General features: G+C 34.9%; 1 protein-coding gene across 2 annotated transcripts in view; it reads right to left on the bottom strand.

The window, feature by feature from the left end:
- The window catches only part of LOC127846972 (retinoic acid receptor gamma-like), a 54,618-nt gene that overhangs the window by 15,088 nt on the left and 25,904 nt on the right, over positions 1–13,626 (bottom strand). For both annotated transcript variants that reach the window (XM_052378446.1, XM_052378447.1), the window contains 2 exons: positions 12,811–12,952; positions 84–190 (listed from right to left, as the gene is read on the bottom strand). In XM_052378446.1, coding sequence (XP_052234406.1) covers positions 84–190; positions 12,811–12,952 — 249 coding nt within the window. The remainder of the gene's footprint in view (positions 1–83; positions 191–12,810; positions 12,953–13,626) is intronic.

Raw genomic sequence — 13,626 nt, 5'->3', positions numbered from 1 at the left:
TACAACTTTCTAAGGGACTACAAACAGGTACAAATATGCAGCTAAGTGGGAAAGTGTAAAATATCAACACGTCATATTGGAACCTGTAGAAGTAGCATCTCTTCATCCGTGACAGGCTGCTCTTCAGGTGAAGGTGATTGTTCCTCTGGTTTCGCAACCTTCTTCTTCTTATTCCGATCATTTCTTACCGCTGAAATGCAACATCGTTTTAAGTCAATAAATCCTATGGATATAAGCTAAAGTGCATCAAAAGACTATGGTGCATTGAAAGGCTCTTAAGTCAGTTTCCTGAGTAGAACCAGTACTTGTTGTCTTTTGGGGAGATCGAAACAACTATCCAACAGTGGAAATCCAACCCTTGACTTCCCAGTCGCTAGGGGGCCACATAACCACAGACCACAAAATTGTTACAAGCCAGTCTTCATAATACTAACAATTCAAGCTTGAAATGTAAATGTTCTGGACTTGCAGGCTGGCACTTGCCCTTATCCCAAAGATCTCCATGGAAACACTATTTGGACCTAGCTCTGCGAAAATGGGGTTTAACCCTTTGCATGCTGGGAAATTTGTTGTCTGCTAAAATGTCGTCTGCTGAATTTTTAAAATTAGCATTTTCTTCAAAAAAAAAATCAATAATACTATCAGAATAGCAAACAGTTTGGATCCTGATGAGACGCCACGTTCTGGGGCGTCTCATCTGGATCCAAACTGTTTGCAAAGACCTTCAAAATTCGGTTCCAGCACTGAAAGGGTTAAATGCTGTAAGTAAAGTGTCGTCCCAGATAAGCCTGTGCAGTCCACATAGACTTATCAGGGATAACACTTTCCACCTAAACTGGATTGTTGATAATTAGATACTTTCTTTATATGAAAAATATCATAAAAGCGAAAAGTCCCTGATTAGCCTGTGTGCACTGCACAGGCTTATCTGGGACGACACTTTACTCACATGCATTAAAAAAAACTTTGAGCAGAGAATGGCCCACTTTTTTGAGTTCAAGTTAAAGGATGACAATATTAGATTGTTCACAGACTAGTCTTTTAGAGCAGATAATATTGGGTTCAGCAATAAACTTTTTTTGTCGCATTAAAAAAATACTTTGTTCATGTTCAATACAGATAAATTAATTTGGCAAGGTTTTAAAACCTAAGCCATATGAGCCTACTGGCGAGATGTTCAGTATTTTTCGTGCTAGGCAAATAAACTTATCTGTGATAAACACATACCAGGTAATTTATTCATCCCATAATTTTTATTACATTTATATATGACTTTACTTTGGTAAGTAAACAAAAGAAAATGGCAGAAAGCAACAATATACCATAATAACTAATATTGGCGAGCTACTGTACAAAAGAAGGTAAAAGCATGCAACTCATGCAAGCTAAACACAATGAACTAGCCTTGCCTAAAAGAATGTTGATTTGTTCACATAACAGAAGCTTAGACTGCCATATCCTATTATTATATGTAATGTTATCTTACATGCACTACCACAAGTGAACCATTTCTGTCCATGAGTAGGTAAAGGTAAACCATTAACCCTTTGCATGCTGGGAAATTTGTCGTCTGCTTACATGTCGTCTGCTGAATTTCTAAAATTAGCATTTTCTTCGATTTTTTTCAAAGAATACTATCAGAATAGCAAACAGTTTGGATCCTGATGAGACGCCACGTTTTGTGGCGTCTCATCTGGATCCAAACTGTTTGCAAAGGCCTTCAAAATTCGGTTCCAGCACTGAAAGAGTTAAAAATACTCAGATTTCAATGTATTACAGTCATATAGTATTAGGTTATTTGTTCATGACATGCATAAACTGCAATATGCTTTTGTACTAAGTTAACAATAGAAGGGATCACACATATCTCACTTGCTGTGACATAAAAGGACTGTTACAGTACATGTTAAGGTCAATTATAATCATATTTAAACGAGTCCAATTAATTGCTAAACAAGAGCTGTCACCATAGGATGACTTATGCACCCTATAAACGCTTGATAGAAGTTATGAGCTTTTTTTGAAACCTAAACGCAACCTAAATGCGGACCCTAAGTTCAAGAACAAGGTCACAGGGGTCAAAATTTGTGTGCATATGGAAAGGCCTTGTCCAAATACACATGCATGCCAAATATGAAATTGCTATCTGAAGCGACATAGATGTTATGAGCATTTTTCGAAACCTTAATGCTAAGTGTGACAGACAGACGGACGGACGGACAGTCCGATCACTATTTGCCCTCCTTCGGGGGCATAAAAAACCAACTATGGTTACTTTATGCATTAAAGTCATATTGTTGTATCAAGTCTTTCATTTTTTGAAAACTTGATTTAGAAAGTAGTTTTTTTTAGCCTTATCATGTCTCACACATCCTCTGATTTAACCCTTTCAGTGCGGGAACCGAATTTTATAGGCCTTTGCAAACAGTTTGGATCCAGATGAGACGCCACAAAACGTGGCGTCTCATCAGGATCCAAACTGTTTGCTATTCTGATAGTATTCTTTGAAAAAAATCGAAGAAAATGCTAATTTTAGAAATTCAGCAGACGACATTTTAGCAGACGACAAATTTCCCAGCATGCAAAGGGTTAAGAAGATTGATACCAAAATGTGCAAGGACAGAGATATATGAGCCATGCTCCGTGAAAAAGGGGTTAGATGCATGTGCGTAGTGTCTGCCAAGATAAGCCTGTGCAGACTGCACTTTCTGCTTTTATGATATTTTTCGTTTCAAGAAAGTCTTTTCTTAGCAAAAATAAAGTTTAGGCGGAAAGTGACTTCCCTGATTAGCCTGTGCTGACTTCACAGACCTATCTGGGATGACACTACATGCACATGCATTAAACCCCCTTTTCACAGTGCCCGGCTCATATATTGGCTGTAGACGTTGGAACTGTTGTATCTTATGTTGAATATGTGATGGTTGGAAACAAATTCCCAACCCGTTACCCTTTTTTATAATTACCCCTTTTTAATAGGTAAAAATTTATTTACAATCAGAAATCTACCAAATTTATCAGTTTTATAGTGTGTGTTTTTGTGCTAACTGATAATTAAATTAAGCAAACAGAAAAAATTATTTAAAACATAATTTAGTTTTATATAGTTAACAGGCAATTACCTTAAAAACAGAAAAAAATCAGTGCCAAAAAAGGTTTTTGTTTTTGTCTGTTACACAAGTAATCAGAAATGTATGTACACAGATTTATAAGTATTATATAACTCTATGTTGCATACAATTTTGCCATTTAACTTTGTTGTGCGCACGTTTTGTTCTGCTTGATCAAAGCTGTAGAACAAATGACAATCTTTATCAACATCAATATAAAGTTTACATTTGTTGAAGGTAATGTATATCTAGTGATTTATATAAAGAGGTACCATTTGTTGCAGGTATATAATTTAAATAACATTAAAGATATGACAGCAAAACATGTGGTGTTTTTCCTATACAAGATGGACTACAAAATTGTACACATTTTATCTCACTATTTAATCCAATATGTACAAGATATTTGTTGAATTTTACAATAATTACAGAGCAAACTTATTTTCATGATATCAGTAGCAGTTGTCAAATTCGATTTTGCAATAAAACATTATTTTAAATACTCTCTAATTAGTCAAATCACATGAACAACCAATTAATATCTCCATAAACAAATAATCATTTGTAAGGTGAGTTATAAGCTACCATTTGTTGCCAATAATTAACCCAAACTGATGGAATTTCTGATATGGTGGACAAATGTGGTGGCCATCATTCGAACTGAAATGTTGTTTTCACTTATAGGGGAATGGTGGCGGGGCGCGTCCAAAGGGGAAAACGCGTTGTTTTTTAGAAAAAGGGGAAAATAAAAAATTCACTTTGTTATATATTATGATATTGATAATATGAATAAACATTTATGTATGAATGTAATATTCACAGCTGAATGTCTGTGTCCTTTTTCTTAAATATATATCAATGATTTTTTCAAAATTTGTTTCAGACAGTTTGGCCTTAATGCACAGTCGCAGTTTTTCTAGCTATTTGAGTCTAATTGGGATTTTTTAAATCGATAAAATGGCAAATTTGAGCATTTTTTATCAATAAAATGGACCAAATTGGAATGTTTTTATCAACAAATATTGACACAATATAGATACATCAGGCCTTTTCCTGGCCATTATGGGAAAAAAATGCAATTCATGTGAAAAGTCCACTGATTTGATAAAAACTAATTTAATATAACTCTTTATAATAATTCAAAATCATATTAATTATAGCTATATACTTTGTTAGTTGTTTATGAAAACAAATTCAGATATATTTATCATTAGACAGTTCATTTTTTCTTTTTTTTTAACTTCTGGAGGAATTTTTTTCTACAAAATTGGGGGAAAAAAAACAGTACTCTTTCTTGAGGGGAATGGGGCCGAAAATCGGCTCCCAAATGGCAATAAAAAAAACACTGAAGACTATGTAAATATACATAGCATATCCGTATTTCAATCCATGGCTTTAAGCTCTTGTACCAGATGAGCCTCTTTAAGTAATATATGGGCTGGGCTGTGTGAAAAGGGGGGTTTAATGCATGTGCGTAAAGTGTCGTCCCAAATTAGCCTGTCCAGTCCGCTGAGACTAATCAGAAACAACAGTTTCCGCTTTTATGATATTTTTTGTTTCAAGAAAGTTTCTATTTAGCAAAAATCAAGTTTAGGCGGAAATTGTCTTCCCTGATTAGCCTGTGTCGATTGCACAGGCTTATCTGGGACGACACTTTAAGCACATGTATTAAACCCCTTTTTCAAAGAGCACGGCTCAAATGGATAAACTTTTTGAATCATGTAAAAGAAAAGAGCACAAACTATGTAAAATAAAACATTTCGCACTAATGGTTCCATTGTTTTTCTATCATTACATAGTGTCAATATTGACCCTAAAAATGCCACTAATGCTGTGTTGATTCTTCACTTTGTTTCTACAAAGAAAAGCTATTTTAAGTTAATCATGTTAATTCTTAGCTATGTTTGAACTTAGATAAGCCACATCATGCTGCGTTAATTGTTTACTATGCTTGAACTAAGGTGAGTCACTTACTGCTGTGTTAATTCTTCAAAAATAAGTATGTAGATAGCACATTTACTAACAAATATGTTGAGGAAGAGTATAGTGAAATTGCTGACAACTTGGCTAAATGTATGTGCAAAATAAGACTTATAATAAACATAGTATCAGCAAACACGTTATTTGTAAATGTTCAAGATAAAAGTCAGTGGATTTTTTTTAAAGTTATTTAAAGATGAAAAATGCATTGGGATGCAAACTTTTTGTCTGTAAGATTCAGCATATTTCATTAACCAAAGTGTCAACTTAAGTCGGGATAAATATGCCAAATAATATAGTCGCTCACCTGAGATAAGATATTATTGGGATAAATCTTTCACGAAGATCGGAAAATAGATGTGGCCTCTAGAGTGTTAACAAGGTTTTACTATAGCCATATAAGGAAAAATGCCCTGCCCCCTGGCAGCCATGTTTTTCAACCAACCGGCATCGTTTTTGAAATCATCCAAGATATTATCGGGTTGAATCTTCTGACCAAGTTTCATGAAGATCGGAGAGTAAATGTGGCCTCTAGAGTGTTAACAAGATTTTACTATAGCCATATAAGAAAAAATGCCCCGCCCCTTGGAAGCCATGTTTTTCAAGCAAACATAATTATTTTCAAACTCATCCAAGATATCATTGAGACCAATCTTCTGACCAAATTTCATGAAGATTGGACAATAAATGTGGCCTCTAGATGTGTTAACAAGGTTTTACTATAGCCATATATAGCCATATAAGGAACAAGAAATATCTTTAAAAAAGATATACGGCGTTGATTGTGGTTGCAGTTAATGAAAGGTAAAGACTTCAATGAATGAGATCAAAGATAGCGAATGTCTTTTTCTGTGCAGTTCTTAGCTGCAGCAAACGCAGTACGGGATGATACGCGGAGTTTTCGCGGCTTATTTTACATTATTACATATTGCTGGTCATAAACGTATAGATACAAAACAGAAAACCAAAAGAAGAATGGAAGTGAAATTAAAACATATGAGTCAACTGGCCACACGCGAAGTATCCGTATATATTTAAAATATTTATACGCGCGTTCTTCGAACAAACCTGTTTTAGTGGTTTGTCTGGCGTTGCTATTTGATTCAATTTTTAACAGTATCGAGAATCATTGCGCTCATGCTTAATTCATTAGTCAATATGATGGCATAATACTTGTTAAATTAATTAAAATTAATATTTATCATGGTATTGTTGTAAAACACATTAAGAATCTATTATTGACATACCATATGATATCGCTGGATATCTTCATTTAACATCTGTCTGGTCTAAAGAAAATTCCAGTTCACGTAGTTCATGCTATAGCCTCTTCATTATGTAACTATTATTTTCCTGGCCGTGAACTCCGATCAGCACATAGGGTAGAGACGCAGCGATGACCTGTATGTAAACTCCGACATTCACACACAGTGGCCGCAAATTGACCCAATATACCTCGCGAGTTGAAATGCAATGCATTAAAGTGAGTCTTCGCTTCCACTGCTCTCTATACTTTAACATGTTAACATGTTGACAGGAATATGGAAGTTAGTAATAAATATGAGAAAATAGCCTTTAAGTGCAAACGTTCTCGCGCTGAAAATCTTTTGAAAATAAAAGGTGGACGCACAAACTGTATTGATGTCGAGATTGAGTGTAAAACTGTTCTATCTATTAAGCCTTTTCATTAGATATAAAATTGTTTCACGCTGAACACACAGTAAAACAGTGTTACAAAGACGCGGACATGTTTCCAATGTTCTGGTTGTATTCTCAAATCAGCCAATGCAGTCAATGAAGTGTATTCATCTGTACTTGGCCGCGGGAAGTTTTATTTGAATTCTATTGGACGCTAACAAAGGTCAGGCTAAGGTGAAAAGCTGGCTTAATACAGCTTACGCCTAAAAATGCCCCACCCCTGATGGCCATGTTTTTAAAGAAACCAAAACCATTTTCAAACTCATCCAAGATATCATTGGGATAAATCTTCTGACGTAGTTTCATGATGATCGGAAAATAAATGTGACCTCTAGAGTGTTAACAAGTTTTTACTATAGCCATATATAGCCATATAAGGAAAATGCCCCACCCCTGGTGGCCATGTTTTTCAACCAACCGGCATCATTTTTGAACTCATCCAAGATATTATTGGGATGAATCTTCTGACCGAGTTTCATGAAAATCTGACTATAAATGTGGCCTCTAGAGTGTTAACAAGATAAGGTAAAATGCCCCGCCCCCTGGCGGCCATGTTTTTCAACCAACTGGCATCATTTTCCAACTCGTCCAAGATATTATTGGGATGAATCTTCTGACCAAGTGTCATTAAAATTGGACAATAAATGTGGCCTCTAGAGTGTTTACAAGATTTTTCTATAGCAACATATAGCCATAATGAAAAATGCCCCACCCCTTGGCAGCCATGTTTTTCAAGCAAAGGTTACCATTTTTGAACTCATCAAAGATATCAGTGGGAGAAATCTTCTGAGCAAGTTTCGTGAAGATTGGAAAATAAATGTGGCCTCTAGAGTGTTAACAAGGTTTTACTATAGCCATATAAGGAAAAATGCCCCGCCCCCTGGCGGCCATGTTTTTCAACCAACCGGCATCATTTTCGAACTCGTCCAAGATATTATTGCGATGAATCTTCTGACCAAGTTTCATGAAGATCAGACAATAAATGTGGCCTCTAGAGTGTTAACAAGATTTTACTATAGCCATAAATAGCCATATAAGGAAAAATGCCCCGCCCCTTGGCAGCCATGTTTTTCAAGCAAACATAACCATTGTCAAACTCATCCAAGATATCATTGAAACCAATCTTCTGACCAAATTTCAGGAAGATTGGACAATAAATGTGGCCTCTAGAGACTGAACAAGGCAAATGATGACGTCGCACAACGCACGACGGACAACGGACGACGGACAAAAGGTGATCACAAAAGCTCACCATGAGCACGTTGAGCTAAAAAGTCTGTGACAGACAGACAGATGGACTGACAGAGGGACAACACGAAAACTATAACCTTCTGTCATTGGCAGAGGATAATAAACACAACATAACTAGCCTAAAGGTACAAATAACAAAGAGCATATACTAAATAAACTAAATATGCATCAAAAGTTAGTACAGTATTGAAACAAAATTTAAAAATGAAACTTAAAGTTTGACCTTTTTTCTCAAATAAAAGAAAATAATAAATGATTTGCCACCCCAGAATAACTGTATCGATCATTGTAATATATGGTCAATCTTTAAACATGTAAATATCCATATATACATATTAAAGGCACAGAAATGGTTATGCTTTAAATATGCCAGTAAATAATTTATATCTAAAATATCAAGAATATAAAAGTAAAATATCATAACTTCAAAATTTGTTTTGCAATGACATGATATGGTTTCTCAAAAAATCTGTTGCAGTAGTTGACATAACTTTCATTGGCCTGAAAACTTAAGACACGTTTGTGATTGTGATTTAATGCTATGGTCTAATAATAATCTTTTAATTTACCAAAAGTCGCTTATCGAACCACCCAAGCATCTTTACAAGAATTAATGCTGCATAAAGTTTGCACGAACAAATACTCACATAAATTATATAAGACATTTCTCAAAAGAAAACTTAAAATACATAACTTAAAACCTAATTTATATATACAGAAACATCTGTGCATATGGTGCTTTTTGATATTTAAACACCTATAGAATCTAATATCCGTTGGACAACTAAAACAAAAGGGTGAGCATGCGCAGAGGTTAGGAGAGTTTGGGGTTACACCATACTAATATGCAGATACGCTGGGGAGGATGCTAAGATGATCACAAAGCAGTACTTCTGCTAATACATGCCCCATCACCCTTCTTTCACCAATATAGGCCACAATCTGGGACAACAGGGTCTAATGCATGTGCGTAAAGTGTCGTCCAAGATAAGCCTGTGCAGTCTACACAGGCACAACACATTCTGCTTTAACCCTTTGAATGCTGGGAAATTCGTCGTTTGCTAAAATGCCGTCTGCTGAATCTCTAAAATTAGCATTTTTCTATATTTTTTTCAAAGAATACTATCAGAATAGCAAACAGTTTGGATCCTGATGAGACGCCACGTTATGTGGCGTCTCATCTGGATCCAAACTGTTTGCAAAATTCGGTTCCAGCATTGAAAGGGTTAAATGGACTTTTTTTTTAGACTTTTTTAAACATAACACCAGTCCCCTGGTGGAAAGTTCATCCCTGATTAGCCTGTGCAGACAGCACAAGCTTATCTAGGACAACACCTTAAACATGTGCATTTAGCCCCATTTTCCCAGACCAATGCTCATATACATGTATTTATTGGTATCCAAGCCTTCAACAAACAGCTCTGATCTTGCTTAAATAAGTGACATAAAAAAATATTTTTATATTTTTATCTTTAAAAACGATATTTCTATTTGTTTCATGAAAGATTATCATTTCTTAAATATTCCATCCTTTCCTCAATCTTTTTTGGTTGCATGTCGGTACTGGTATCACGATAAGATTGTGTCTATTGCAACTATTAACTGGCAGATATTTACGAACAAAACATGAACAACTAACCTTTTTGAAGAATTGCTGAAAATAAGAAGTAATTCGCATTAAGTTGTCCACAAACATTGAGATTTGTCTACGCCTTTCCTTGTAAACATTGTTCGGGTAACAAGACTGTGTAACTTTTGATGCACATCTTTGCTAAATAATATTTCACAATACCAAAAACTGCAAAAAGGAATTTTGAAGCTTGCAATAAGCAAAAATGGTCAATACTTCTTGTATTGAAATCCAGGATTATTAACTCCTTACAATTATTTTACACCATTCATGCGAAAATGGCTCTTATGCAATATGCTGTCAGCACAGCTGGGGACCAGCAACTGGTCAGGAGTTACTCTGCCAGCTGTAGTCACGCACGGTTTCTTGGTCTTATTGATATAACACTTAATAAACACATTATTCCAATTGTAAAATATCATTCATTAATCTTAAAGTAAGCATTTTGCTCTAAGGCTATATTCAACAAGGCTATTGTCAAGCAATATTGTCTCCTACCGGCTCCACCATTGTCAGAAATTCCATTTTCAGATTATTTTTATTATTTTTTTATTTTTTTGCCATAGCAACCACAATTTTTAACGTAGGATCGAAATGAAATTAATGCATAATGTCCATATTACCATCTATCCATGTTTCAAGTTTCATGAAAAAATATTAAGAACTTTTAAAGTTATTGCAAGATCCAGAAAACCACCATTTTCAGCAGTATTTCTAGTCTATTTGTTGCCATAGCAACCAGAATTTTTGAAGTAGGAACAAAATGAAATGACGTGCATAATGTCCATATTGCCATCTATCCATGTTTCAAGTTTCATGAAACAATATTAAGAACTTTGAAAGTTGTCACAGGATCCAGAAAAGTGTGACGGACGGACTGACAGACGGAGCGCAAACCATAAGTCCCCTCGGGTGAATCAGGTAGGGGACAATTAGCATTAAACATGAATTATTGGAATGAAATAATTTTCAATAAAGTTGTTCATATCTGAATACTTCAAGAACAATTTCTGTATTGATATTTCCGATTTAAACATAAATTTAAGGAGTTAAAACTTGCTCAAAACCTATCGTTCCATGGATTCCAATGCAACAAGCATTAACAAAACATATAAATGAATACATATACAGTAAAAAGCAAGTGCATTAAAAGCAGAAAAATACTGTGAATATATTCTTATTCTCTCCATGTCAAACTGATGAACATCTTACTGCTTCTAAGAATTCCCCTAACATTGAGCTAGTAAACTGTAGATTTGTATTTATTTAAATGAACAAGTAATATGAACTGTATGTGATGCCCACCGATTAGTTTTATAAAATCTAAAAGCAAGATGCCTTTACTGCTGATTTTAAGACCTAAAGGGTTTGTCACAAACCAGACCAGATCTAATAAGACTTATAATTGAAAATCAATTAAAGTCCCCTACTGGTGAAACTCCAACATTTTCAGCAATATTTCTAGTCTATTTGTTGCCATAGCAACCAGAATTCTTGATATAGGAACAAAATGAAATGACATGCATAATCTCCATATTGCCATCTGTCCATGTTTCAAGTTTCATGAGAAAATATATAGAACTTTTTAAGTTATCTCAGGATCCACCATTTTCAGCAATATTTCTAGTCTATTTGTTGCCATAGCAACCAGAACTATTGACGTAGGAACAAAATGAAATGACATGCATAATCTCCATATTGCCATTCGTCCATGTTTCAATTTTCATGAAAAAATATGAAGAACTTTTCAAGTTATCGCAGGATCCAGAAAAGTGTAACCGACTGACTGACTGACTGACTGACTGACTGACTGACTGACTGACTGACTGACTTACTGACTGACTAACAGAGCGCAAACCAAAAGTCACCTCCGGTTTCACCGGTAGGGGACTAATAACCACCAAGCTATTGCAAAAGATTAAGAAACTTTAGTTGTTGGAAATATCTAATTCTAGGCAAAAAAAGAAACGTTTGCATATGGAAAACCTACCTAACAAATGTCAAAGAATACTAAGTAATGATGCAATTATTCACAATTTAGAATCATTATGTAGCTTCTTAGAAGCAGTCTGGTGTTCAATCGCTGTGAGATAAAAAAAAGCAAATCATTCATAATGTAAGCAAGAAAGCTTCGTGTGTAATACACAAAATACAAGCATACATTGAGCAATGAAAGAGAACACAAACAAAGCAAACATGTTTATGTCTGTACAACTCTTGCACTAATTTTAAGCGAAGTTAATACTGTAATATCTGTTAACTTACATGTATTATAGGTACTTGAACCATAAACAGTTATAGCTTACTGGAAAAAATGTTTAGAATTACTATGATATATTGGTTAGTTTAAGTTCATTTGCTTCTTAATTTAGTGTTTTTTTAATCTAAATGTCAAACTTAATAAAATGTAGTCAAATGATGGCTATCAAAGAAAGTGACATGTATAGCCCATGCCAGCGTTGATACAATTTAAAGAATTTAAATGCAAGTATTTCTGGGGGAGAAAACACACACAGTGAACCTGCTTATATACAAGCCAAAAGCAAATGAATGCATTTCTTCAAGCAGAGTCACATATGACTTGCATCATACTATTTTAGATATTTACGAGAATTGAACTGCGCCTGATTATTTTTGCCATTTATTTCCCTTACAGTGATGATACATTTATGATTATGCTTTTTCAGGGCCTACCATATATTCTCTAACTAACTCCCCGAAACCACCCCTTTAGAAAAATAAAGGACCCCGCAAAAATTTTATGATGTCTTTTAGAGTCATGAACTTGTTTATTCCATTTGCATAAGTGCAAAAACCTATAAACTGATACTGCTATTGGACAATTTATGAACCCAATGACAAAAGAACATCCTAATTAACTATCTGGAACCAAAGGCCAACAGAACACCCAGGGTTACAAATGAACCCAAGACCAACAGCACACCCAAGTTAACAACTGAACCAAAGACCAACAGCAATACCATACTAAGTTAATGCAGCTGGTCATTGCTTAAATATGATTTTTTTAAAGCGGAAAATTAACCTTCCGTCCACAACCCGACTGAAAAACATTTCTGTACGTTTATGTACTGGTATAACCAAAAGTTATCACAAATGTCATAAAATGAATACAATAATCACCTTCCTTGGACATTCCCATGACAAAACATTTCTGTAAGCGACAGTACTGGCATCTGTTCCGAGTCACCTTGTTGATGATGCAGTTCTTTTCCTTGTGACAGGTATACTGCATATTGCGCTGAACACTGCGCCGGAAAAATCCCTGTAAACATGCATGGTCATAGTAAGTAAAATATCTCAATATCACTGTGCAAAATCAACACTGCGCCGGAAAAATCCCTGTATAAATGCATGGTCATAGCTAGTTATTTATCTCATTATCACTGTGGAAAATGTTAGTACGTAATGATCATGTTAACTATATTTCTTTATTTTGAATATAAAGAAAAACGAAAATCCATCTACGTTTTCGGACACCCCTTTTTTCAGCAAAAATAATTATTGTTCGTGACTCTTAATTTCCGGACAAACGAGTTTTTGTCCATAATTAATGTATCTTAGTTTTCGGACAGTATATTTTACCAAATTTCGATCCTATTTTCGATATCTAATGACACTTTGATCATAGGGTTTTACAACCAGATTAACATCATTAAACATGGCAAGTGCATGCCTGAGGGCAACAGACCATTACATTTTCGTTATTGGGTTAATAACCTTGTAAACCGGTTTAAACAATGGTTTCGCCTGATAGCATAAGCTTTATGACAATTACCAGGGGTAGTGCCAATTAACAGTTCAATTATCTACGGCAATGGTACTACCCCTTCTCAGTAAAATAACTGTGACAAATACTAAACGCTTCAAAGTGTTATGCACCCTATTGCCAGTTTTACGATCAATGGACGGTGTTAGACAACAACTATTGGAAATGAA

Source organism: Dreissena polymorpha, chromosome 10 (genome assembly GCF_020536995.1).
Source record: "Dreissena polymorpha isolate Duluth1 chromosome 10, UMN_Dpol_1.0, whole genome shotgun sequence".
Classification (NCBI taxonomy): Eukaryota; Metazoa; Mollusca; class Bivalvia; order Myida; family Dreissenidae; genus Dreissena; species Dreissena polymorpha.
This window is presented reverse-complemented; position numbering and strand designations above follow the sequence as displayed.